The 27,455-nt window shown below is 31.5% G+C and overlaps 1 protein-coding gene across 1 annotated transcript in view; it reads left to right on the forward strand.

The window, feature by feature from the left end:
• The window catches only part of LOC134686954 (E3 UFM1-protein ligase 1-like), a 69,826-nt gene that overhangs the window by 31,626 nt on the left and 10,745 nt on the right, over positions 1-27,455 (forward strand). Inside the window, exons 10-14 of the mRNA XM_063546828.1 lie at positions 4,637-4,757; positions 11,702-11,945; positions 14,755-14,915; positions 15,476-15,606; positions 26,409-26,489. Of these exons, the coding sequence (XP_063402898.1) occupies positions 4,637-4,757; positions 11,702-11,945; positions 14,755-14,915; positions 15,476-15,606; positions 26,409-26,489 (738 nt within the window). The remainder of the gene's footprint in view (positions 1-4,636; positions 4,758-11,701; positions 11,946-14,754; positions 14,916-15,475; positions 15,607-26,408; positions 26,490-27,455) is intronic.

Consider the following 27,455-nt stretch of genomic DNA (forward strand, 5'->3'; position numbering starts at 1 on the left):
TGAGTTTCAGAGTATCTAGTATAATTTTATATTTTATTTCCTTGTATGTCAAGAAACATAGCTCCTATGGCTAAAATAGAACATAGGAGAAAATGATTATTTTTTTTTGCTTTTGGAGAAAATAGGATGATTCAAAGAACATTCAAATAAATTGAAAAGCCAAAATAATCATTGATGAGAGATTTAACCAAAAAAATTAGGTGAGCAATTCAGGCTCTTGAGAGCCTCTTGTTTTTTTAAATGTTTCAAAGTAAAAAGATGTTAATAATCATCCCTTTATTTGACTTTGCAACATTAAAAGTCATGCCTAATACTAAAAAGTAAAAAAAATAAAAGACAATTGCTATCAGCTTACAGGCATGTTTTAAACAATTTTTATACATTTACCTTCTGTATTCCTTGTTAGAACACATATACAAAGTAAGTAATAAACTGTGAAACTCCTTACACTACTGTTGAATCAAAAATTATTGCAAAAAATGCTACAGAGTTACAATCACAATAATTTAAACTCGCATTTTGGTCTAAAACGACAAAATCGACAGTAATAAATGCACACACAAATTTCTGAATTTACAGTATGAATTTTTGTGGTTTTCCTAAATGACTTTATCTATGAATTTAACGAAATAAAACAAACGTGGAAAGATCCCCATGTAGGTTTTACTACTGATATATTCTAGAGTATATATTGAATATCACCAAATCTGAGAATACAATAATAGTATTAACATGGCACACAAACTATGGACTTCAACTACAGACAGGATTATACCCATTTAATCTTGAAGAACCCGAACTGCAACTTTTGATCTTTTAGTTATTTAAAAAAAATATTTTTGATCGATGAAAGTCAGTTTGCCTGTATTGATATGCTATGATAAAGTGTTCATTTTATAATCTCATAATTCTCGTATATGTATGGGAAATAATCATTTCATGCTAGGCTTGCTTTTGATCAGAATTATTTTACAATTTAAAATATGTTTATAGCACTTGTTTATGTAACTGTTGTTTTAGGTGTCATGTTTATGGCCTAATTAATACCGTTGGTCACTCTATCTCTGGTTAATTAGTGCCATCACTACGATTTACACAGGTCAATGTTTACTATGCAATTTCCTTCAATTCAGACAATTTGTAACCTTTGTTTGCTTCTAATGGCTTAAACTTTTCATTTTTCTTTCTTTGAATCCAGGAATTTAAAAACACAGGAACATGGAAATGTTGCTCAAACCACCAAAATTGATACCCACAAATGAAAGAACTTTCACAGTATAATATTTTTGCCTTCTTTCATGAGAATTGTAATTAAAAAGATAGACTTTTTCAATAGCAAAACTGATAAGCAACATAAGATCTACAACTATGTCAAGACTGTTTTTTGACTTGTTATTAAAGTTTTTACCCTTTAAAGCCATATGAAACATGTTTTATACACTTGGATAGTTAAGTTTTACTCTATAAGAAATGTCCGTGAACTTTTTTTTATCAAACGAAACCTTTTTATTATCGAAATCTTCATAAATGTACCAAAATTAAATTATTGACTTCCAAGACACTAATTCCCTGATATTTTCCCATATGCAGAGACCTTAACAACAATACATAACGTTATAACTTAGATAAATAGAAATAACAGATTCTTAAAGTACAAATTTAAAACAACAAATCATTTCACAACTGTCAAGGAATATTAACAATGAGAACACATGGAAAATATAAGAAAAATAGAAAGCAATGTCATGGCTCTTTCAATTCACTTTAGTGTCATGCTTTCCATTTGCTTTTGTTATTTATTAATGTCACAATCAGATAGGCTTAGGCAACAAACTGAAAAGTGAATTAGCTTGCTATCAAAATTTGCAGACCCTTACATTATAGACGTGTAATAAACATATAATTTTTTTTGATGTTTTTGACTAATATCTTAAAAACTTTAAATTATTGATAAAAAAAATTCAACATAACAATGGTAGATGAAACCAAGCGATATTTGACAGTCTAAAGTACATACTGAGTGGATTTTGCAACAATTTTTACATACTTGCACACAAATCAAATATTAATCTGTTCTTTTATTCCTTGCTTAAGACATTTTAACAAGCCTGCAACTTTTGTTGCAGAAAGCTCAACATAGGGATAGTGATCCAGTGGCGGCATTAGCTTACTTTTAACAAGCTTTAAATTATTTCCTATCGTTATTTATCCGTTTTTTAAATGGTGACGTTCCCTTGTCACCATCTTACGGTGTTTATATATCTCAACTTGTACGATTCGCTCGTGTATGTAACAGTGTTTTAGATTTTAACGAGAGAAATTTATGTATTACTGAAAAATTATTACACCAGGGTTTTCGATATCACAAACTAGTCAAAACATTTACTAAATTTTATCATCGGTATAAAGACATCATTCGTAAATATAGCTCAACATGCAGACTTCTTATACGTTCAGGTATTTCACATCCAATTTTTATGGGAATGTTCTTTATAAAGCACAAAGGTGTCAGTATTCACCTCAGAAACTTACAAAACCTTTGAATAGACTTATTAAGAAGGGATATAATTACGATACTGTTGTCAAGTCATTAAAGATTGCATATTTTGGCGTTAATATTGAGTCACTGATAAGGTCCTTGCGTCTGAACTAAACACATTTATTCTAAAAACAGTTGTTGGCATGACACGGGTTATGTTCTTCTCATATATGTTATGATGGTATGATACTAAACCCCTAATGGGAAGGATTGTGCCTGATGTTCATATGATGAAATCATAATCTTTCAGTCAGTTTAATTGAAGTCTGGAGCTGGCATGTCAGTTAACTGCCAGTAGTCTGTTGTTATTTATGTATTATTGTCATTTTGTTTATTTTCTTTGGTTATATCTTCTGACATCAGACTCGGACTTCTCTTGAACTGAATTTTAATGTGCGTATTGTTATGCGTTTACTTTTCTACATTGGTTAGAGGTATAGGGGGAGGGTTGAGATCTCACAAACATGTTTAACCCCGCCGCATTTTTGCGCCTGTCCCAAGTCAGGAGCCTCTGGCCTTTGTTAGTCTTGTATTTTTTAAATTTTAGTTTCTTGTGTACAATTTGGAAATTAGTATGGCGTTCATTATCACTGAACTAGTATATATTTGTTTAGGGGCCAGCTGAAGGATGACTCCGGGTGCGGGAATTTCTCGCTACATTGAAGACCTGTTGGTGACCTTCTGCTGTTGTTTTTTTCATTTGGTCGGGTTGTTGTCTCTTTGACACATTCCCCATTTCCATTCTCAATTTTATTTATATATTAGAAGGTGGAAGACCTGGGTGCTTCATACTTTGTATATAGATGCCACATGTTACGAATTTTCTGTTAGTCAAATGTCCAATGTCCTTGACCTCATTTTCATGGTTCAGTGACTACTTGAAAATTCTCTCTTATTATAAGTAATAGGATAACTTTATTTGGAATGTGCGTACCTTGCAAGGTCCTTATGCCGATCAGACAGTTTTCACTTGACCTAGACCTCATTTCATGGATCAGTGAACAAGGTTAAGTTTTGGTGGTCAAGTCCATATCTCAGATTCTTTAAGCAATAGGTGTAGTATATACGTTGTATAGAAGGACTGTAAGGTGTACATGTCCAACTGGCAGGTGTTATCTGACTGTGACCTCATTTTCATGGTTCAGTGGTTATAGGTAAGTTTTTGTGTATTGGTCTGTTTTTCTAATACTATATGCAATAGGTCAACTATATTTAGTGTATGGAATGATTGTAAGGTGTACATGTCTAGCTGACTGGTGTCATCTGACCTTGACCTCATTTTCATGATTCAGTGGTCAAAGTTAAGTTTTTGAGTTTTGGTCTATTTTTCTAATACTATATGCAATATGTCAACTATATTTGGTGTATGGAAATATTTTATGATCTACATGTCAGTTGCGCAGGTTTTATTTGACCGTGACCTTATTTTCATGGTTCATTGCTAAGTGTTAAGTATTTTTGTTTTGGTCTTTTTTTCTTAATTTATAAGCAATAGGTCAACTATATTTGTTGTATTGAAGAATTGTTAGCTGTACATGTCTTGTCTGGCATGGTTCATCTGACCCTGACCTCATTTTCATGGTTCATTGATCATCTTCAATGTTTAGTTTTCTTTGTTAATGTTGAGTTTATGTGACAGTTGTAATAAAGCTTTATATTTAGGACTATCAACATAATATCAATGATTAGTAAAGAAGGTGAGACATTTCAGCATGTGCACTCTTGTTAATGATAAAAAAAAATAAAAAATGACAAGCATGTCGACTAGTAAATATTTGTGATAATAATAAGAAGACTCTTATTGCAGGGATTGCTGTTAAATAGCAATTTTTATGTGCCTGCCATTGCAGATGTGGCGTTAAGTTTTTCCCTTGTCTGATGGTATGTTATTGTCCATACATCCAATTGCTGGTTTCAGCCAAATGTAAGGAAAAGTAAAAAAGGTAGAGAGAACTTTTAAACGGAAAAAATTATTAGCAATTAAAGATCAGCAAAAAAGAGATTTTTGTTATGAATTGTTTTCTTTACAGTGTTGGGTAGTGTCAATCTTTGAAGATGTTCCTAGTTTTAGATAAGAGAATATGTTTCTCTTTTTAGGATGTAAGAAACAATCCTTCCTTATTCTCCAATGAAGCATCAAAAGGAAGTGGGAAATTCTCAAAGATAGACGATGGTGGTAAAGAGGATAGAAAGGATCAGAGAAAAAAAAAAGCTGCAGGTACATATCCATTATATCTAAACTAGTATACATATTTGTTAAGGGGCCAGCTGAAGTATGCCTCTGCTTGCAGGAATTTCTCGCTGTATTGAAGACCCATGGGTGGCCTTTGGCTGTTGTTTGCTCTTTGGTCAGGTTGTTGTCTCTTTAGGCTATTGATTTTTATAGTAATTTTTGTGAAATAGATTTAAGATTAGATTCAATTCAGAAATCAAGAATCTGAAAATTACTTTGTGGTGTGGCTGTATGAAGTAAAAAAATCCTTATATTCATACAAAAATATCTCTGAAAATTCAGTTTTTGCAATTATTTAAGAAATCCATAGTCTTATTAACATCTTTTTTTCTATGTCCTCTAATTTGATCAATCAATTGTTACAATAGCAACATGTCTTATATCACTGCATAGACCTATAAACAGCCACAAACAATTTTTTGTGTGACTGTATAATGTTAAGACGATGTTGTCATCAACTTTGTCAATTGGTATTCAGATTTTGAATTTTAGGCCCCGTTTTCAAATTGGTCCATATTTAAATCAAAAGGTCCAAGATTAAACATTTTCGATTTTATTAAAGGGATAATTCGCGATTTTTCACTTTTCATCTTATTATGTTCATAATACCATAAAAAACATATTCACCAAGTTTTATTTTGATATGAAATCTAATAAAGGAGAAAATTGGGAATTATTAATTTTATTTCTTGAAACTTCCTGACTTATGTGACGTAGTTTAAGTCTTTGATGCATGCCGGGAGTGAAAATATCTCATTTAAGTCTTGTTCGCTAACCATCTAATAACGCGATTTAAAGCGCATCGACGACTTTTGGTGTAGCTATTAACCAACGAAAAATAAGTGATAGCCATGCAACTTTTAAAATTAGATTGTGTGGATATTTTAAAACGAATTTTAATAATAAAATTAATTCATACAATAGAACATTTTTATGATTTTTTTCTACAAATACTTTAAACAAACATATGAAATTGACATGATCAATAGTGTAATAAAAATACACATTTGTATTCTGACCTTTTTGCTTCATTCCAGAAAACATTTTCACTTGCTTGTACGGTGGAAATAAAATGTGTATTGTTTTGTGACACCTAAAGAATGTTGAGTGCGTCGGTTAACTCAAGGTAATTAAAGGATTAGCATTATGTAATTCTAAATCCTTTGATACTCATTCAGTGAAATATAGATGTCACGCTTTACTGGCTTGAAGGTGTGAACAACATTTCGTATGAATTGAAAACGGGAGTCCGTCAAAGTTTTAGACACAGAAATCAAGGACTTATAGACGTCCCTGCAGAAATGTAAAAAAAAATAAAAAAATAATTAACGGGAATAATAAGGTTGCACAATAACTGGATAGCTGTTGTATATTTTTATATTTTGCATAAGCATGATAAGATCACTTTTAAATGAATTATGACTTTTGATTAATTCAGTAACGATAAAATACTTAATTATTTTAATTGAAGTATAAATTCATAAATAAAAAAAACCTTCTAATCACGAGTGTATGAACTAAAAATTGTACTATCTTAGATTAGGATCAGCAGCCTTAAATATTTCAAACAGATCATTAACAATTGCAATTATATAATTTAGTCCATCCAAAGTTATCTTTAATTACCTATTTAGGAATTAATGTTTTCATCAAAATATTTCAAATCTCACAACGCACAATTACTTCAGATATTTGATAAATTTTTTAAAAAATTGACAGAAAATTTAAGAATCTTTTTGGAAGGGAATTGAAATTTACGAACATATATGCTTTTCAAGTGTGAAAAACATCAACAAAATTTATACATAATCGGGAATGTCCTTAACAAAATAGTCTTTGTCTCACACCGTAACTATATCGGGCCCAACTATATATAATACTTTAGCTATTTGACCAACAATGTATAAAAAAAAAACTGAACGAATTTAATGTCATCTTTCCCTATTGTTTAATGTTATTATAAGTCTGTTTCAACTGGCAAAAATACCCATAAAGTGGACAAGTAATTTGTTCTTTAAATTGCTGTCATTGAATATCAAGAAAGAAAATAAATCCTGAAATTGATTTGAAACTTTGATACTCTAAAGTTTTCCTGGAAAATATTCACATCCCTTAGGGATTATTAGTGTACGTCCAGTTGCGTACATATAACATGCATGTCGGAACAATTGTGATGATGATGAATTTCTTCCTTTATTCTAGAACAATCTAATTGATATATAAATGTCCATAACTTAGATGAGCCAAAGAAAGTTATATATCGACCTGTATTTAAATCTCTTCTTTTTTTTGGTATACAATAGTCTATCGACATTTGATGATTACATACTGTTGGCATACGTGGACTAGTCTACTAACAAAACTTTTACCCCAATTTACACAAAATGTATGTTTCTTTCTTATGTACAATGTATACATGTATATATTTGAATTTGCGCTATAGTTCCGTAACTTTTTATCCTGGGGTATATACAAATGGTCGACAAGTGCGTACATTTTTTTAAATCAAAATTTCTTGGTATGGTCTGATCTGTCCTTCACCATTGACAAAAAATATGTATATAGATTTTTATTTCGAGTTTAGTAATGACTAGTATATAATATCACTTTCGGACACGCATGATAGAGATGCATATTATACACCTAATAGTTCAAAATGGAAAGTTATAAGTTATCGGCCGTGTACACTGATCAATACCCTAAGAAGTGAAACGATGCATGAATTTGCAAGCTCGACAGGAAATCGCTTGAATACCTGGACGTGTCACACCCCCTGCAATACCTTTGGGAGTAATACCTTTAGCCATGCAGGTGATCAGTGGAGCGAAGATCCTAATTTATTTAAATAAAGTTTATTACATAAAAGAATTATGAACTAATTAGATTTTCGAAAACAATTCAAGTTTCACGGGACACTTATTTATGATTTTAAATTTTTACTTTTTAACTAATTCCAATATTATCATAATGTTAAAAATAACAGATCATGGTTATTAAAAAAAAAAAGATAAGAAAATTTTCCGTATCAACTTAGTTATAGTTAACAAGTCGGATAAAACAACCGTACGATTGACAAGATATCGACACGCAATTACGACTACATCGGGTTACTGTAGTTTTGGTCCTTAGACATATCTTGGGTGCAAATCGGAGAAGGTAACAAAATGTCCGACCGGAGAGAATTGATACTCTAAATTTAAAATCGATGGTGATCTCTTTTCTACTAGAATAAAACTTTAATATTCATGAATTTGAGCATTTTTATACAGAATGATCATAATATCAATTTTTGATTTTTTTGCGAAGTTTCCCTTTAAAAATTGAATTAATGGGATTCCTCAATTTGCTGAATTTAACTGTGTTGATTTTGGCTTTGGGCCCTGTGATCAAATTGGTCCACATTGAAGTCCAAAGGGTCTTGAATTAAACTTTGTCTGATTTCATCAAAAATTGAATGTTTTTGGTTCTTTGATATGCTGTATCTTACCATGTATGTGTTTGGATTTAGTATATTGGATATCAATATTTCAAACAACCTATGCTGTGTCAAAAATTCAATCGCAATCCAAATTCAGAGTAGTATCAATCTTGAATTTTGTGTCTAAACTTGCCCCAACTCTTCAGGGTCCAATCTTTATGGCTTTATTAAACTGTATTAAAAAATAAATACAGTGAGTTTATTGTGTTTTTTCTTTTGATTCACTCTGTAGTTAAATTTTTTAGAATTTTAATAACTTTCCTGGGTTTGTACCAAACTTGGACAGAAGCTTGCTTATGATCATAAGATAGTATCCAGAAGTAAATTTTGTAAAAATAAAATTCCATTTTTTCCATATTTTACTTGTAAATGGACTTAGTTTTTCTGCGGGCAAACATTACATTCACTCTGTGGTTAATGTTTTTAAAATTTTAACAACTTTCTTAAACTATCCTGGGTTTGTACCAAAATTGGATAGAAGCTTATTTATGATCATAAGATAGTATCCAGAAGTAAATTTTGTAAAAAAATAAATCCATTTTTTCCATATTTTACTTTTGAATGGACTTAGTTTTTCTGTGGGGAAACATTACATTCACTCTGTGATTAAAGTTTTTAAAATTTTAATAACTTTCTTAAACTATCCTGGGTTTGTACCAAAATTGGATAGAAGCTTATTTATGATCATAAGATAGTATCCAGAAGAAAATTTTATAAAAAAAAAAAATCCACTTTTTCTGTATTTTACTTTTGACCACATGGACTTAGATTTTCTTCCAGTTAACATTACATATGTGTAAAGTCTGCAGTTAAAGTTTTTTTTAGACATTTATTAGATTCATAAACTATCCTGGATTTTTACTAAACCTGGACAGGAGCTTCTTACAATCAAAAGATATTATCAAGAAGAATATTTTTATTTTTTTCCCCCTCATTTTTGTTGAGCCTGTGATTTTCAGCAAAAGTAGGAACCCTTACAAATTTTTCTATTTACTAAATGAATAAGTGAGTGTATTGTGTTTATTCTATTTGCTAAATGAATAAGTGAGTTTACTGTGTTTATTCTATTGACTGCATGAATACAGTGAGTTTATTGTGTTTATTCTATTGACTAAATGAATAAGTGAGTTTATTGTGTTTATTCTATTGACTTAATGAATACAGTGAGTAAATTGTGTTTATTCTATTGACTAAATGAATACAGTGAGTTAATTGTGTTTATTCTATTGACTTAATGAATAAAGTGAGTTTACTGTGTTTATTCTATTGTCTAAATGAATACAGTGAGTTTATTGTGTTTATTCTATTGACTGCATGAATACATCAAGTTTATTGTGTTTATTCTATTGACTAAATGAATAAGTGAGTTTATTGTGTTTATTCTATTTACTAAATGAATAAGTGAGTTTATTGTGTTTATTCTATTGTCTTAATGAATATAGTGAGTTTATTGTGTTCATTCTATTGACTAAATGAATAAGTGAGTTTATTGTGTTCATTCTATTGACTTAATGAATACAGTGAGTTAATTGTGTTTATTCTATTGACTTGATGAATACAGTGAGTTAATTGTGTTTATTCTACTGACTAAATGAATAAGTGAGTTTACTGTGTTCATTCTATTGACTTAATGAATACAGTGAGGTTATTGTGTTCATTCTATTGACTAAATGAATACAGTGAGTTCATTGTGTTTATTCTATTGACTTAATGAAAACAGTGAGTTAATTGTGTTTATTCTATTGACTAAATGAATAAAGTGAGTTTATTGTGTTTATTCTATTGACTAAATGAATAAAGTGAGTTAATTGTGTTTATTCTATTGACTTAATGAATAAAGTGAGTTTACTGTGTTTATTCTGTTGTCTAAATGAATACAGTGAGTTTATTGTGTTTATTCTATTGACTTAATGAATAAAGTGAGTTTACTGTGTTTATTCTATTGACTGCATGAATACAGTGAGTAAATTTTGTTTATTCTATTGATTAAATGAATACGTCGAGTTTATTGTGTTTATTCTATTGACTGCATGAATACATCGAGTTTATTGTGTTTATTCTATTGACTAAATGAATAAGTGAGTTTATTGTGTTCATTCTATTGACTAAATGAATAAGTGAGTTTATTGTGTTCATTCTATTGACTAAATGAATAAGTTTGTTTATTGTGTTCATTCTATTGACTAAATGAATAAGTGAGTTTATTGTGTTTATTCTATTGACTTAATGAATACATCGAGTTTATTTTGTTTATTCTATTGACTAAATGAATAAGTGAGTTTAGTGTGTTTATTCTATTGACTAAATGAATAAGTGAGTTTATTGTGTTTATTCTATTGACTAAATGAATACAGTGAGTTAAGTGTGTTTATTCTATTGACTAAATGAATAAAGTGAGTTTATTGTGTTTATTCTATTGACTAAATGAATAAAGTGAGTTTATGGTGTTTATTCTATTGACTAAATGAATACAGTGAGTTAATTGTGTTTATTCTATTGACTAAATGAATATAGTGAGTTAATTGTGTGTATTATATTGATTATAAAATACAGTGGTTTTACTGTGTTTATTCTATTGACTTAATGAATACAGTGAGTAAATTGTGTTTATTCTATTGACTAAATGAATACAGTGAGTTTACTGTGTTTATTCTATTGGTTAATGAATAAAGTGAGTTAATTGTGTTTATTCTATTGACTAAATGAATACAGTGAGTTTACTGTGTTTATTCTATTGACTAAATGAATACAGTGAGTTTATTGTGTTTATTCTATTGACTAAATGAATGCAGTGAGTTTATTGTGTTTATTCTATTGACTGCATGAATACATCGAGTCTATTGTGTTTATTCTATTGACTAAATGAATAAGTGAGTTTATTGTGTTCATTCTATTGACTAAATGAATAAAGTGAGTTTATTGTGTTTATTCTATTGACTAAATGAATACAGTGAGATAATTGTGTTTATTCTATTGACTAAATGAATAAAGTAAGTTAATTGTGTGTATTATATTGATTATAAAATACAGTGGTTTTACTGTGTTTATTCTATTGACTTAATGAATACAGTGAGTAAATTGTGTTTATTCTATTGACTAAATGAATACAGTGAGTTTACTGTGTTTATTCTATTGGTTAATGAATAAAGTGAGTTATTTGTGTTTATTCTATTGACTAAATGAATACAGTGAGTTTACTGTGTTTATTCTATTGACTAAATGAATACAGTGAGTTTATTGTGTTCATTCTATTGACTAAATGAATAAGTGAGTTTATTGTGTTTATTCTATTGACTAAATGAATACAGTGAGTTTATTGTGTTTATTCTTTTGACTAAATGAATACAGTGAGTTAATTTTGTTTATTCTATTGATTAAAGGAATACAGTGAGTTTACTGTGTTTATTCTATTGACTTAATGAATAAAGTGAGTTTATTGATTCCTTTAAAGGTGTTTCTAAAAGTGGTGGTGGAACTCAGGGTAGGGAAGTTAAAACCAGGTCAACCAAAAAGAAGTTCAAAGCTCAAGAGAGAGATGATTCAGATGATGATGATGCAACAAATTCTATGAAAGAAAAACAACAAGCAACCCAGTTTATGTCTCTGGAAGAATTAGAAAATCATCTTAAAAAACAGACAGAATTGGAGGATTGCCCTGACAGCTTCATAGCTGAAATAGCTCTACAACTTCACAGGTACTATTGTGTAGATAAACCTATAGAACTCTGTTTATGCCCTGATTAGGGGCATTATTTTTTTTCTGTCTCTGCGTTTGTTCATCCATCTGTCCATCCCTCTTTCTGTCCATCTTCATAATAAAGTGTTTGGTCAAGTAGTTTTAGATGAAGATGCAGTCCTATCAGTATCAACTTGAAAATTAGTACATATGTTTCTTATGATAAGATCTTTCCCATTTAAATGCCAAATTAGAATTTTTACTCCAATTTCACAGTCCACTAAACATAGAAAATGATTATGCAAGTAGGCCATCCATGTACTATGGACACATTCTTGTTATAAATTAATGCTGTCAGTGGCCTTGGTGCTAGAGTGATCTAAGTAGTCCATCCATGTACTATGGACACATTCTTGTTATATATTAATGTTGCCAGTGGCCTTGGTGCTAGAGTGATCTAAGTAGTCCATCCATGTACTATGGACACATTCTTGTTATATATTAATGTTGCCAGTGGCCTTGGTGCTAGAGTGATCTAAGTAGTCCATCCATGTACTATGGACACATTCTTGTTATAAATTAATGCTGTCAGTGGCCTTGGTGCTAGAGTGATCTAAGTAGTCCATCCATGTACTATGGACACATTCTTGTTATATATCAATGTTGCCAGTGGCCTTGGTGCTAGAGTGATCTAAGAAGTCCATCCATGTACTATGGACACATTCTTGTTATATATTAATGTTGCCAGTGGCCTTGGTGCTAGAGTGATCTAAGTAATCCATCCATGTACTATGGACACATTCTTGTTATATATTAATGCTGCCAGTGGCCTTGGTGCTAGAGTGATCTAAGTAGTCCATCCATGTACTATGGACACATTCTTGTTATATATTAATGCTGTCAGTGGCCTTGGTGCTAGAGTGATCTAAGTAGTCCATCCATGTACTATGGACACATTCTTGTTATATATTAATGCTGTCAGTGGCCTTGGTGCTAGAGTGATCTAAGTAGTCCATCCATGTACTATGGACACATTCTTGTTATATATTAATGCTGTCAGTGGCCTTGGTGCTAGAGTGATCTAAGTAGTCCATCCATGTACTATGGACACATTCTTGTTATATATTAATGTTGCCAGTGGCCTTGGTGCTAGAGTGATCTAAGTAGTCCATCCATGTACTATGGACACATTCTTGTTATATATTAATGTTGCCAGTGGCCTTGGTGCTAGAGTGATCTAAGTAGTCCATCCATGTACTATGGACACATTCTTGTTATAAATTAATGCTGTCAGTGGCCTTGGTGCTAGAGTGATCTAAGTAGTCCATCCATGTACTATGGACACATTCTTGTTATATATTAATGCTGTCAGTGGCCTTGGTGCTAGAGTGATCTAAGTAGTCCATCCATGTACTATGGACACATTCTTGTTATATATTAATGCTGCCAGTGGCCTTGGTGCTAGAGTGATCTAAGTAATCCATCCATGTACTATGGACACATTCTTGTTATATATTAATGCTGCCAGTGGCCTTGGTGCTAGAGTGATCTAAGTAGTCCAATAACTGTATCATTAGCTTATCAACACTGAGCTTGTGGGTTTGAATCCTACACGTGGCAGATGCAATCAACTCCATCCTAAATTGACTAGAATTGTTAGTTTTCCTACCAAACATTTAAGGTCAGCCTTTTTAAGTCCCCTACCCTTTGTAGTTTTGCATCCATCTTTCCGGCAAATCAGTATTCCACTTTTTTTCTTCGTGCTTGAAGATATTGTCTTGATATTTGGTATATTGTTTTATAATGACAAGTTACAGACAAAATTCAAATTTTGTTTTGGTCTGATAATTTTGTGCAGAGTTATGATTCTTTGACTAAGAAAATTCACTACAATAATCAGTTGTCCACACTTTTTTTCATCATGCTTGAAGATATTGATTTGAAAATTGGTAAATAGTTTTATCATAACAAGATATATATCGAGTAAAAATTTTATTTTAGTCAGATGATTTTGTGTAGAGTTATGGTCCTTGGACTTAGAAAATTACTTCAATAATCAGTTTACAACACTTTTTTCCATCATGCTTAAAGATATTGACTTGAAATTTGTTATATAGTTTACACCATGACAAGTTTAGATCAAGTTAGATTTTTGTTCCAATACAATGAATTTTGAACTGGTATCTTTAGGGGACTATGTATTGCCATGCAATACTCACATAATGCTTGTTCATATCAATATTACTTTTCATAATCCATATTATTGAATTGGAGAACTCAAACTTTATTACTAAAAATATAACTCCTCATTTTTGTGTGTCAATTGAACAACGAATAACTGACCACCGATCTGTGTACAAAAACTGATTCAAATGTCTCTAATCATAGATACTGTGGATTCATTTTAAAATATTCATTGGATACCAATTTTCGTGGATTTCATGCTTACAGTTCAACCACGAAATTAAATGTTCAACGAATCACAAATTTCCTGTAGTCGTACATGCAGACTTCAGCAAAAACCATGAAATTAAATTTCCACAAACATGTAAATTTTCCCTAAACCATGAAAATTGGTACCCACGAAATAAGTGAATCCACAGTACTCTATTCTCATAATAATAAGTTTTTAGGAATGAAATTTCAAATGGAACTAAAGTGAGGGGAAATGTTTTAAGATTTATAAAAGGAAAATAAGTATCTAAGTACAAACATTTTACTAAAGTACTCTGTCTTTCAAGTGGGTAATTGAGTACTGTAGTACATGTTGCCATCCCTAATTTTTACAAAAAATATGTGTTTGAGGTCCAATTAATTTTTGCTTTCAGACCATTGACAAGGCAATACCAGGAAGCTGCTAAGTCTGTGTTCCTTACTCAATCTGGTACCGGTACTGCAAGGAAGAAGACTCATGGGGAACTACAAGAAAAAATATCAGGTCTTTGGACTAGCTGTTGTTTGTTTGAAAAAGGAATGAAGCAATTTAATGGTAAGTACTTATTAAAGAATTTTTTGCTCACCTGGCCTGGCTGGCCATTATAAATCACTAAAATCTTGGCATCCATCGTCTTCCATCGTACTCTTTTGGTCGTTGGTTTGTTTTGATGAACAGAAGACTAAGTTTATGATATGTATATTTTTAATTAGGAAAACAGCTGGGGAAAATGTATGTGAAAATACATAAACATGTTTAACCCGCTGCATTTTTGCGCCTGTCCCAAGTTAGGAGCCTCTTGCCTTTGTTAGTCTTGTATTATTTTTAATTGTAGTTCTTGTGTATAATTTGAAGTTTAGTATGATATCCATTGTCACTGAACTGGTATATATATTTGTTGGGGGCCAACTGAAAGACCTTGTGTGGGAATTTCTCGCTGCATCGAAGACCTATTGGTGACCTTCTGCTGTTGTCTGTTCTATGGTCGGGTTGTTGTCTCTTTGACACGTTCCCCATGTCCCTTCTCACTTTTAATGTCTGAGATATGCAACAGGTTAAAATTTGCACATATGTAATGAAAAAGCTATGATGCAATTTTATTTTACACTTTGTAGAGGAAACATCTGCACAGCTTGTCAAGCATTTATTGAAGACTGTTTGTTCTGATATTACCAACATAGTTGTCAGTGCAGTAGCAACAGAACACATGATGTCAGTCCAAGAAGATGCACAGTTAACACCAGAAGTAAGCTTTTATAGCATATTCAAATACAGTCAAATCTTATGATAGCTTGCACAAATGAGAAGTACTACATATGCAACAAGATTTTTATGGTCAATTGATACTGAGTAATATGATGTATTGTCTAGATAATGTTGGTATTGTCCATCATTGAATTTCACCTCAAACGAGCTTATATGTGAAACTCATGTGAAATCAGTTTATGTGAGTTTGGGTGAATCTCATTTAAATCTTATGTAAATTTCAAATGAAAATCACATGACTTTTTTTCACACTAAATTCACATAAATTTTAAAAAATAATATAATTAAAAAAACATCTTAATTTTTGTCGAGCCTGCAACTTTTGTTGCAGAAAGCTCGACATAGGGATAGTGATCCGGCGGTGGCGGCTACAGCGGCGGCTACGGCGGCTACGGCGGCGGCGGTGTTAGCTCACTTCTTAAAAGCTTTATATTTTAGAAGGTAGAAGACCTGGATGCTTCATACTTTTTATACAGATGCCTCATGTTATGAACTTTCCGTCAGTCACATGTCCAATGTCCTTGACCTCATTTTCATGGTTCAGTGACTACTTGAAAAAAAAGTTAAGATTTTTTGTGATGTTAAATTCTCTCTTATTATAAGTAATTGGATAACTATATTTGGTATGTGCGTACCTTGCAAGGTCCTCATGCCTGTCAGACAGTTTTCACTTGACCTCAACCTCATTTCATGGATCAGTGAACAAGGTTAAGTTTTCATGGTCAAGTCCATATCTCAGATACTATAAGCAATAGGTCTAGTATATTCGGTGTATGGAAGGACTGTAAGGTTTTCATGTCCAACTGGCAGGTGTCATCTGACCTTGACCTCATTTTCATGGTTCAGTGGTTATAGTTAAGTTTTTGTGTTTTGGTCTGTTTTTCTTATACTATATGCAATAGGTCTACTATATTTGGTGTATGAAATGATTGTAAGGTGTACATGTCTAGCTGACACGTGTCATCTGACCTTGACCTCATTTTCATGGTTCAGTGGTATATAGTTAAGTTTTTGTGTTTTGGTCTGTTTTTCTTATACTATATGCAATAGGTCTACTATAATTGGTGTATGGAATGATTGTAAGGTGTACATGTCTAGCTGACAGGTGTCATCTGACCTTGACCTCATTTTTTATGGTTCAGTGGTCAAAGTTAAGTTTGTTAGTTTTGGTCTATTTTTCTAATACTTTATGCATTAGGTCATCTATATTTGGTGTATGGACATATTTTATGATCTTTATGTTGGTTACGCTGGTTTTGTTTGACTTTGACCTCATTTTCACGGTCCATTGCTAAGTTTTAAAAGTTTGTGTGTTTTGGTGTGTTTTTCTTTATTTATAAGCAATAAGTCAACTATATTTGTTGTATTGAAAAATTGTTAGCTGTACATGTCTGCCTGGCACGGTTCATCTGACCTTGACCTCATTTTCATGGTTGATTGATCAATGTTTCCTTTTCTTGGTTAATGTTGAGTTTATGTGACAGTTGTAATAAAGCTTTATATTTAGTAGATATAGGAAGATGTGGTGTGAGTGCCAATGAGACAACTCTCCATCCAAATAACAATTTAAAAATTAAACCATTATAGGTTAAAGTACGGCCTTCAACACGGAGCCTTGGCTCACACCGAACAACAAGCTATAAAGGGCCCCAAAATTACTAGTGTAAAACCATTATCTGTTATTAGGTCTATCAAGATAGTATCAAGGATTAGTAAAGAAGGCGAGACATTTCAGTGTGTGCACTCTTGTTAAAGTTTATTAAAATCAGGAAAAATACTTTTTTTTTTTTTTTTATTAAAAGATCACATGAAATTCATGTGAAATTCACATCATAATTTTCAAGTGAGTTTCATGTATAAGATTGTTTGAGGTGAATGTCACATACAAATTTTCAAATGAATTTCATTTGAGAATAAATAAATCGGTGTATTTACTGTCTTCTTATTGGTTAAAAGTATTAGTTTTATTTTCAATGTTGTCAATTTTTTATGGCGATACGCCCACTCTGAAGTTGTGTATTCATACACCAACATGTGTGTATGTTGTTATTGTTAATATAAATAATATAAAAAGTTCTTTGAGCCTTATTTTTGATAGAAATTTATTTATAATAAATAACAATAATTTACATTGATAATCTGCAAAGCGGATAATGAAAAATGTGAAGAGTCAAAAATTAATTTTATGGTTTAATAAATTCAAAATAAATAATACCCATTCATTAATTAATATGTAATTCATGTGAGCAAATTTTGCCTGTGTAGTTGCAGAGCCAGATATTGGGTTACACTGTAACAACATTGTTTTTGTCGAGCCTTCGACTTTAGTCGAAAAAGCGAGACTAAGCGATCCTACTTTCTGTCGGCGTCGTCGGCGGCGTCAACAAATATTCACTCTGTGGTTAAAGTTTTTGAAATTTTAATAACTTTCTTCAACTATACTGGATTTCTACCAAACTTTGACAGAAGCTTGTTTATGATCATAAGATAGTATCCAGAAGTAAATTTTGTAAAAATAAAATTCCATTTTTTCCGTATTTTACTATAAATGGACTTAGTTTTTTCTGCGGGGAAACAAAATATTCACTCTGTGGTTAAAGTTTTTAGAATTTTAATAACTTTCTCCAACTATCCTGGGTTTGTACCAAACTTGGACAGAAGCTTGTTTATGATCATAAGATAATATCCAGAAGTAAATTTTGTAAAAATAAAATTCCATTTTTTCCGTATTTTACTTATAAATGGACTTAGATTTTTCTGCAGGGAAACATTAAATTCACTCTGTAGTTAAATTTTTTAGAATTTTAATAACTTTCCTGGGTTTGTACCAAACTTGGACAGAAGCTTCTTTATGATCATAAGATAGTATCCAGAAGTAAATTTTGTAAATAATCAAATCCATTTTTTCCATATTTTACTTTTAAATGGACTTAGTTTTTCTGCAGGGAACCATTACATTCACTCTGTGGTTAAAGTTTTTAAAATTTTAATAACTTTCTTAAACTATCCTGGGTTTGTACCAAACTTGGACAGAAGCTTATTTATGATCATTAGATTGTATCCAGAAGTAAAGTTTGTAAAAAGATTACTCCGTTTTTTCTGTAATTTAGTTTTAAATGGACTTAGATTTTCTTACAATCATAAAATAGTAACAAGAGGAATATTTTTATTGATTTTTTTCCTCATTGTTGTTAAGCCTGAGATTTACAGCAAAAATAGGCGAGACACTGGGTTCCGCGGAACCCTTACAAATTTTTTCAATAACAGATTCTTTTGATATACCTCTTGACATTTACCAACAAGATTTGATATCTTTTAGTCCAGTCAATCTAGCACAAATTTGACACTAACAGGGCCGTAACTACATTGAGGCAAATGAGGCATTTCAAATGAGGCAAATGCCTCGTGTCAGAAATTTTAAAAAATGAAGAAGAAAAAATTGTTTTCACGAAAGTGTCTAACAAAAAACAAGTTCTCTTTACTCTCTGATGTCGCTCCTGCATGTTTTTCGTGATCCATGTTTCTATTTTACTTTTAAATTTCAGCATTGATGGTCTTTTGTTTGTACTTCTGTGTCCCAGGTTTGTCTTTTGTTCGTTTATTGTCCTATTTTTTTTACTATAGTCTGAGAGTTGATTTTCATTTGTAAACATGTGGTTTTGCAATTTTGCATGCATGCCCACCGATGTCCAGATATTGTGCGAGAAAATATTTTAATAATATACAATGCTACAAGACACAGAAAAAAATTGTTGTGTCTGCATAGAGAATTGAGCTTGATATCAAAGAATACAAAACTGGCTTTTTTTTGGTAGATAAAACTAGATATCTAACATGGATTAAATCAAAGCAATTTCACCAATTTCCCGATATCAAACAATTTGAAGAAAAAAACAATAATGTATTGCCATATGACCTTTTTCATTGAAGGGTCAAACTTGCATTAAGTCATCCAAACACCCTTTAACAGAAAATGAAGAAATGTGGAGTAAATGTGCATGAAACCTAATCACACACAAAGTCAATGCATAGAAAAATACTAATGATCAATGGTCAAAGTTGCTGGAGGGTCTTCAACAATAAAGAATCATCAATACCGTAAAACAGGGTTCCTAGTGTCGACTTTAGCAGTACTAGTACTTAAGGTCAAGTTACAGTAAATGGGCTATGTCACAGATTTCAGTAAAATTTGGCATACAACTCTGGCTCGATGAACTTCAACTGAAAATCGAAAAAATAATGTATTTATCTCAATTATCATTTGAAATATTACTGATTGAATTCTTACAAAATGTTTGAACATTTGTATAGAAAGCACATAAAATCGGCGAAAAACCTTCTAAAATTTGTCTTGAAATCGCCAAATCTCTAATTCTACTCCATAGATTTTTCTTAAAAAACTATATGTTGTTGATACATAAATTTCCGTTATAATGATGCAAAATAAAGATAGGGTCACCGACTTCGTTCTTACGGTATACATTTTTCAAAGTTGAGTTCTATGTGAAAAAATCCAACAAAACGTCGAAATAATCGTAACGTTATCGAGTTTCAGGCCGAAAAACGTTGATTTTTGACGTTTTTCACTACAAACAAGGTTACAAATTGAGTATTAGACAAAAAACGAAGTCGGTGACCCTATGATTATTTAATATCATTAAAACAGAAATTTATGTGTCAACAATACATAGTTTTTTAAGAAAAATCTATGGAGTAGAATTAGAGATTTCGCGATTTAAAGACAAATTTTAGAAGGTTTTTCGCCGATTTTATGTGCTTTCTATACAAATGTTTACCCATTTTGTAAGAATTCAATCAGTAATATTTCAAATGATAATTGAGATAAATGCATTATTTTTTCGATTTTCAGTTGTAGTTCAACGAGCCAAGGTTGTATGCAATTTTTTAGCAAAATCTGCGACATAGCCCATTTACTGTTCCTTGACCCTAAAGTATGATACTGCACTGTCACTATATTTAAATCTAGTCATAAACAAATCACAAAAGACTAAGCACAACACAAGACAAGAACAGGCAGACAGATCCAGTATTAATGATTATGACAATTACAATTTTTGCTTTATCCTACATATCGGTCTTTTAATGTTTGTCCATAAAACCTAAAATTCTTAACTTACAATGAGTCTATGATTTTGCATTGAGACCAGAATATTGTCGAAAAATAGCTAGAAGTTAACTGCGTTTCAATGTCAGAAAGAGTCCAGCAAACGCTCAGAATGCACAATTTTGCGTTATTTTTCTCAGAGCTATTGGGGGCCTTGAGCAGCCCCCAGACCCCTAGTGGCCCTCCCCCTTTAGTGGGAAAATTTTAGTTATAGGGAATCACTGAAGCATGACTGGAGCTGGCCCCCCTAAGTTCAGTCAGTGGGCCCCCCTTATGAAAAGTTCTGGATCCGCCACTGACATTTTTATAAACATATTTAACTGAAACAATAAAAGATCTGTCATTAAAATAGATATACAAAACTGTACATTAATATTTTGGACTGCAATTTTGCTGTTTCACAATTAGGGAGGCGAAATATACCCTGCAACTGGAAATTCAAACTTATAAGCTGAAAACATACTGACGATGCCATGAGAAAAAAAAAACGAAAAACAGTCAAAAGACAAACAATAGTAAATAAATTGGGAAATGTGTCCATGGGTCACAGATGAGGCCCCCACTAGCATATAATGTTATAAAGTGACATAGCTCAAACCCGGAAAAAGTGACGCTACCCAAATTTGTACTTGATCTTATTTTTGTGTTAATAAGCATTGTGTATATGTTTCATAAGATTTAGTTGAGGCAAAGTTATGTGAGAAAACAGAAACAAAAAATTCAGCAATTCTTCCATTTGTAAACGGGCATAACTCTAGAACGGTAAAAGTGATGCCACCAAAATTCAAAATGATCTGTGTTTTGTGGTAATAAGCATTGCGTATAAGTATCTTAACATTTGATTGAGACAAACTAAACTTAGAGAACGGAAACGGAAAGGTAGCAATTTTTCAATTTGTTATGGGGCATAACTCATGAACGGTAAAAGTGATGCCACCAAAATTCAAAATGATCTGTGTTTTGTGGTAATAAGCATTGTATATAAGTATCGTAACATTTGATTGAGACAAACTAAACTTAGAAACGGAAACGGAAAGGTAGCAATTTTTCAATTTGTTATGGGGCATAACTCTAGAACGAAAAAAATGACACCACTAAAAACTAGATGTGGTAATCAGCACTATGTATAATGTATATAAGTTTCCTAATATTTGGTTGAGGCAAACTAAAGTCAGAGAACGGAAACCAATTTTGGGATGGACGAGAGGACAGATGGACAAGTGTAAAACGTAATGCCCCCTCCACTACGGCGGGTGCTTAATAAAACACAACAGTATACTTTTATTCGCCCGATAGTTGCAAAAGGTCATGCATATAAAATTTATAAAATTATGTTTCAATGGCACGAGAACGCAACACAAACATGAACACATACTTCGATCCAAATAGTACTGGTCATTTGCAAACTTAAATGGTGTGTTTAATACGACACGAAAGGAGATGTGGGATAAATGTAAATATAGGCAAAAGCCAAACTAAAATTAATATTTTGAAGTTTGGTGCATATTTTCCCTACCTTTTTCCCTATCATTGGTTTTGTTCCATCATTATAGACATTATGTGCCTCGTAATTTATGCCAATAATATTCCTGTTCGTACTTCAGAATTTTTTGCAAAGTTTTAATTATTGCGAAAATTGAGAAGAAATACGAAGCAAAAATAAAACTCTTTCTAAATTTTAAAAACAGCACTTTGCACATGTATACAAACAGCACCAACTGAAATCGAAAAAAGTAATAACGAAATTTTGCGCATTTTAAAATGAATTGATTGATGCACGCAGAAATTTCTAAATCTTCAGTATAATATGTACGTTGCTAATTATTTTATTTTTGAAGTGGCAGTAAAGAGTAATTTTCATGCAGCGGGTCTCTATTTTCCCTTACCGCATTTTGGTGCAGGAAGCTTGTAGCTCACAATGTTCCATTCAATTCAAATTGACTGAAAAGCAACATGTTACTTTTTTTTTTTAATTTTCGTTCATTTTTAAAGACAATTTTACTTTTCATTTGTCCTTACACAAGGCACCATCCCCATTTCAATTCTCGTTCAAGTTTCTTTTCTTTTCTCTTCCTTACCTGTTTGAAAAAATTTCCGACATTATATTTCACAAGTTTCATGTCACACAGCAATTTAATTCTTTTGCTTCAATGATTTTTTACTATAAATTATTTGTTTTAACACTTTAAATTTAATCATTGTTAACAGTACTAGTACTTTCATTTTCAAATTCTATTTATAGACCATATCGCGGACGTGAAAGAAAGCACTGTAAATAAAGGGTTTTTGTTTCTATGAACATTCATTTATTTATATTTAAATGAGAAAATGATTATATTACAGCAGGGCTCACACTACTTCAGAATTATAGGGAGAAGTGACTTCTCTTTTTGAAACTGATAGGGAGAAGTGGTGAGATTTGAAAGAGATGTGCTCTTTCGCGCAGTGCGCTACAATGTTTGGATTATACTATAGCATATAGTATAAAGGGTCATATGTAAATAATGTTCTTTTAATAATGTTCAATTCATATCTGAGTATACAATTAAAGCAACATTTCAAATTAAAAGTTGTTAAGTTTTACTCAGGTTCTTGTGAGCAACTACCAATTCAATATTTAGTATCTAGCACTAAAAAAAATATTTTTTTATCTTAAAAGGGTTAAGAAATTATAATATATCAATTACAATTTAATTCAAAACTATCTTGTGTTTTTCATTAAAAAAAATAAAAGTTATTAAGCTGGGCCATAATATATATTGATAATAGTATAATAGGAATTCTAGACAGTTCGGCACCCAGACAAATCGGTACCCGGACAAATCGGCACCTACCAGAGACAAATCGGCACCGTGAAAGACAAATCGGCAGGTGAAAGACAAATCGGCATCCAGACAAATCGGCACCTAGACAAATCGGCACCTAACATAGACAAATCGGCACCTTATAGATTATATATCTTTGATCTATATATAGTGAACCAAAAATTAAAATTTCCTGGCACTGTTTATGTATGAGGGCATTTTGCGTGTTCAGCAATTATGTTTGAATGTTATTTATTTGTCTCCTGCACTATTTATAACATTATTGTCAATATTGTACATTGTTTCTTTGAATATGTATCTTATTAAGTGGTTTATTTCTTTTAGTTATTTGTTCGGCACCCAGACAAATCTTTGAATATGTATCTTATTAAGGGGTATATCCCTTTTAGTTATTTGTTTGTTCACAAGACTGTACTGCAGCTTAGTCATATTTTTCCTGAAACAATGAACATTCTGACTATATAGAATGTATAGATTTCACCACACATGTACTTGGAATGTGCATGTACTAGTTTAATTTAATGTAATCCATAATTCTGTTACCATTGTATCCAAAATCAATAAAACACATGTAGAATATTAATAATATTTATTTATTATATCTATTATATATTATATTCAACAGTTTATGCATACATGTAATAAATGTAATAAATAATAAATAATAATAAATAAGCTGTATTTAGAGTCGGCAAAGTATATTTTTAAATTTGTGCATGATTTGTCCACATTTAAGTTTTGAGTAAAAAAAAATCATTAACATTTAATTCCAGGCAGGATCAGAACCTTAAAATCGTTACCATTATGAGTTTTATTTCATACACTAATTAATATAGATGAACATGTATATTCATCAGCACAATAATTATCAATCTGTAATACAGGAATATCAAATCAGGAATATCAGAATTAACATCATTTTTGTCGAGGATTGATTTCGTTTTCACGTCCCATATCAACATTCCCAATTTGAAGTTAAGTGTCTGATCTGTGCCGATTACCAGCGTATAGTAAGTTAATATATGGACAGTTACCCCAAGGTATAAACAAAATACTTCCGAAGCCGATTCTTTGTTCTTTTAAACAGTTTTGTAGAAACATTATGGTGAATAGCAGGTCTTGCAAGCTTTAAGTTGGTCTGCTAGTAAACCCAAGTCAATCCCTCTCTGACCATCACGACATGCCAAGTTACTTTTATTTCCATGGGAGAGAAGCACTGTTTAACTGTGACAAGATATTTCATTTATATACTTCAATTTTTGTTATATTTTGATGAGGTGCATTCAATACTCTTCCACCAAATTGACCATTATTTCGACGAAGCGAAATATATTCCGACATCTTGAAAATATTTTTTCTGGTGTACGGGAGATAACTCCCATAACAACAGACGTCGATTTTCCCGTTTTCCGCTAGAGGCATTCATTTACTTACCTCTCACCTTAATATATTTCCTTAACTTCAAAACACTTTCAAACTCTTAAACGGTGCACATAATGTTACTAATCCATTTATTATGACTGAAATGTATTGCATTCCAAAATTGACATATTTGACCTAGATATAACAACCGTTCATGCTGGCTGTTCAAACTCCTCCCTCTGAAAAATCTCAGTGCCAGCCGTTTGCTTCTTTACAAACAAAAAAGGGAGGGTCATGGAAGAGCCTACACAAACGCATTTAGACTTATACTTATTGGACATAGGAATTACCTTAATTGTCCTATTCAGAATCGAAATAATTGATGCAAGCTATACTTTATTGTAGTTTTAACATGGGTAGGTATTATATTAGTGTTATTTAAGCCCTCACTATCGTGTGGGCAATTTAATCACAAATACAATGCCTACCTATATTAAAACTACAATAAAGTATAGCTTGCATCAATTATTTCTTAAATGAATTTCAACAGAAGATTTTTATGTTTAAATATTTAGCATTATACCTCAAATGTACAAAGAAAAATTCCAACAAAATATAACTTGAGGAAGAATAAAAAATCCTGATTTTAAAATTCCTATAGATGGAGATTTGCATTAAAATGAGAGATAACTCTGCAAAAAAAGGGTAATATCAAAAAAAAAATTACACAAATTTATTACTTTACCCCTTCTATTCAGCAGAATATATTCATTCTTGATAGTTTAGCCGTCTTTAGAGTATAAAAAAAACTCTACAGGTGTTTTCATATCTTTTATCAAGCTACAACCTAGATTTAGTAATTCATTGGTTATTCATATCAAGGTAATTAAGAATCTCAAATTTAATAAAAAATAAGTAAGCATATGTTCTTCTTTTTGTGGTTTAGAGTTTCTTTAAAATGGTAGATGCCGAAAAAATATAATTTACAGATAAAAACAATACCAAATTTGCACATTATTTTTTTAAAAAGGTCACAAAACCACAAATTTGCATTTTCTTCAAAGAAAAATGAGCAAAAAAAATTAGAAATACCCAAAACACTTTGATTTTGTCCATTTCATAAGTATAAGATGATAGAATATTGTCAAGTGAACTCTTTACCCCATCAAAGTATCATGCTTTACATGAATTTAAAGAAAATCAACCAAAACTGAAAAAACTCATTCATGCGAAGTTATTGTTAATTTTCATAGGAGATTAAAAGTGCTGATTTTGAGTTTTCCTGAAGACTGGATTTATACTTAAAGGGACTTTTTTTCTGTTTATATTTGGGGCTAAATGCTATAGATTAGAACTAAAAGATTTTGTATTGCAATTAGTTTGAGATTAAACCTTTAACTAACCTTACTGTGACTGGACTATGTATTTGTAGTGAAATCAGATTTATTGTATGTCTTATTTCTTTAATAGGGAAGAGCTGCAATAATTGTTAAACTACCAGATAACATCCAGCAAATTTTGAGTAAACTTAACACATCTCTCAACGGAAAGGTTTGTTACTCTTATGTGTAATATTATATTACAGTATTACAAAAACGTACATGGGATTTATTTAAACAAGCATTTTTAGATTGATCACCTGTATGAAAAGAGGGACGAAAGATACCAAAGGGACAGTCAAACTCGTAAATCTAAAACAAACTGACAACGCCATGGCTAAAAAGGAAAAAGACAAACAGAAAAACAATAGTACACATGACACAACATAGAAAACTAAAGAATAAACAACACGAACCCCACCAAAAACTAGGGGTGATCTCAGGTGCTCCGGAAGGGTAAGCAGATCCTGCTCCACATGCGGCACCCGTCGTGTTGCTTATGTGATTACAAATCTGGTAAATAGTCTAATTCGGTAGGTCAAATTCATGCTACTTAGAAATGGAAAGTTCACAATTGGAAAGCTGAAATCATCTCTTTTGTCGTAAAGTTTTGTCTTCAACCGACCCTCATTGTCAATTTCTAGATGTAAGTCAAGATATGAAGCCGATTTAATTGTATCTGTAGTATCCTTTATCTCCAATTGGATGGGATAGATGAGATCCACATAGTCACCAAATTTTGAATTGTTTAGTGAAAGAACGTCATCTATATAGCGGAAAGTAGAGTTAAAGGATATTGCTAACTTCTTATCTTTCTTCCTAAGAAGTTCCTGCATGAAGTCAGCCTCATAATAATAAAAAAACAAGTCAGCAAGTAGAGGGGCACAGTTTGTTCCCATTGGGATGCCGACAGTCTGTTGAAAAACACGTCCTCCGAACGTAACAAATATGTTGTCAATCAAGAAATCAAGCATCTTGATAATATCGGTTTCAGAGAATTTTTTGTTTGAATCAGAATGATTCTTTACAAAGTAGGATTTATCCCTCCCTAAGACAAGATACTTGTATCTACGTTGGCCATTCTTTTTTATGAAGCAAAGTAATACCAACTCTTTTAATTTGTCTTTTAGTTTGGAAT

Source organism: Mytilus trossulus, chromosome 10, assembly GCF_036588685.1.
Source record: "Mytilus trossulus isolate FHL-02 chromosome 10, PNRI_Mtr1.1.1.hap1, whole genome shotgun sequence".
Classification (NCBI taxonomy): Eukaryota; Metazoa; Mollusca; class Bivalvia; order Mytilida; family Mytilidae; genus Mytilus; species Mytilus trossulus.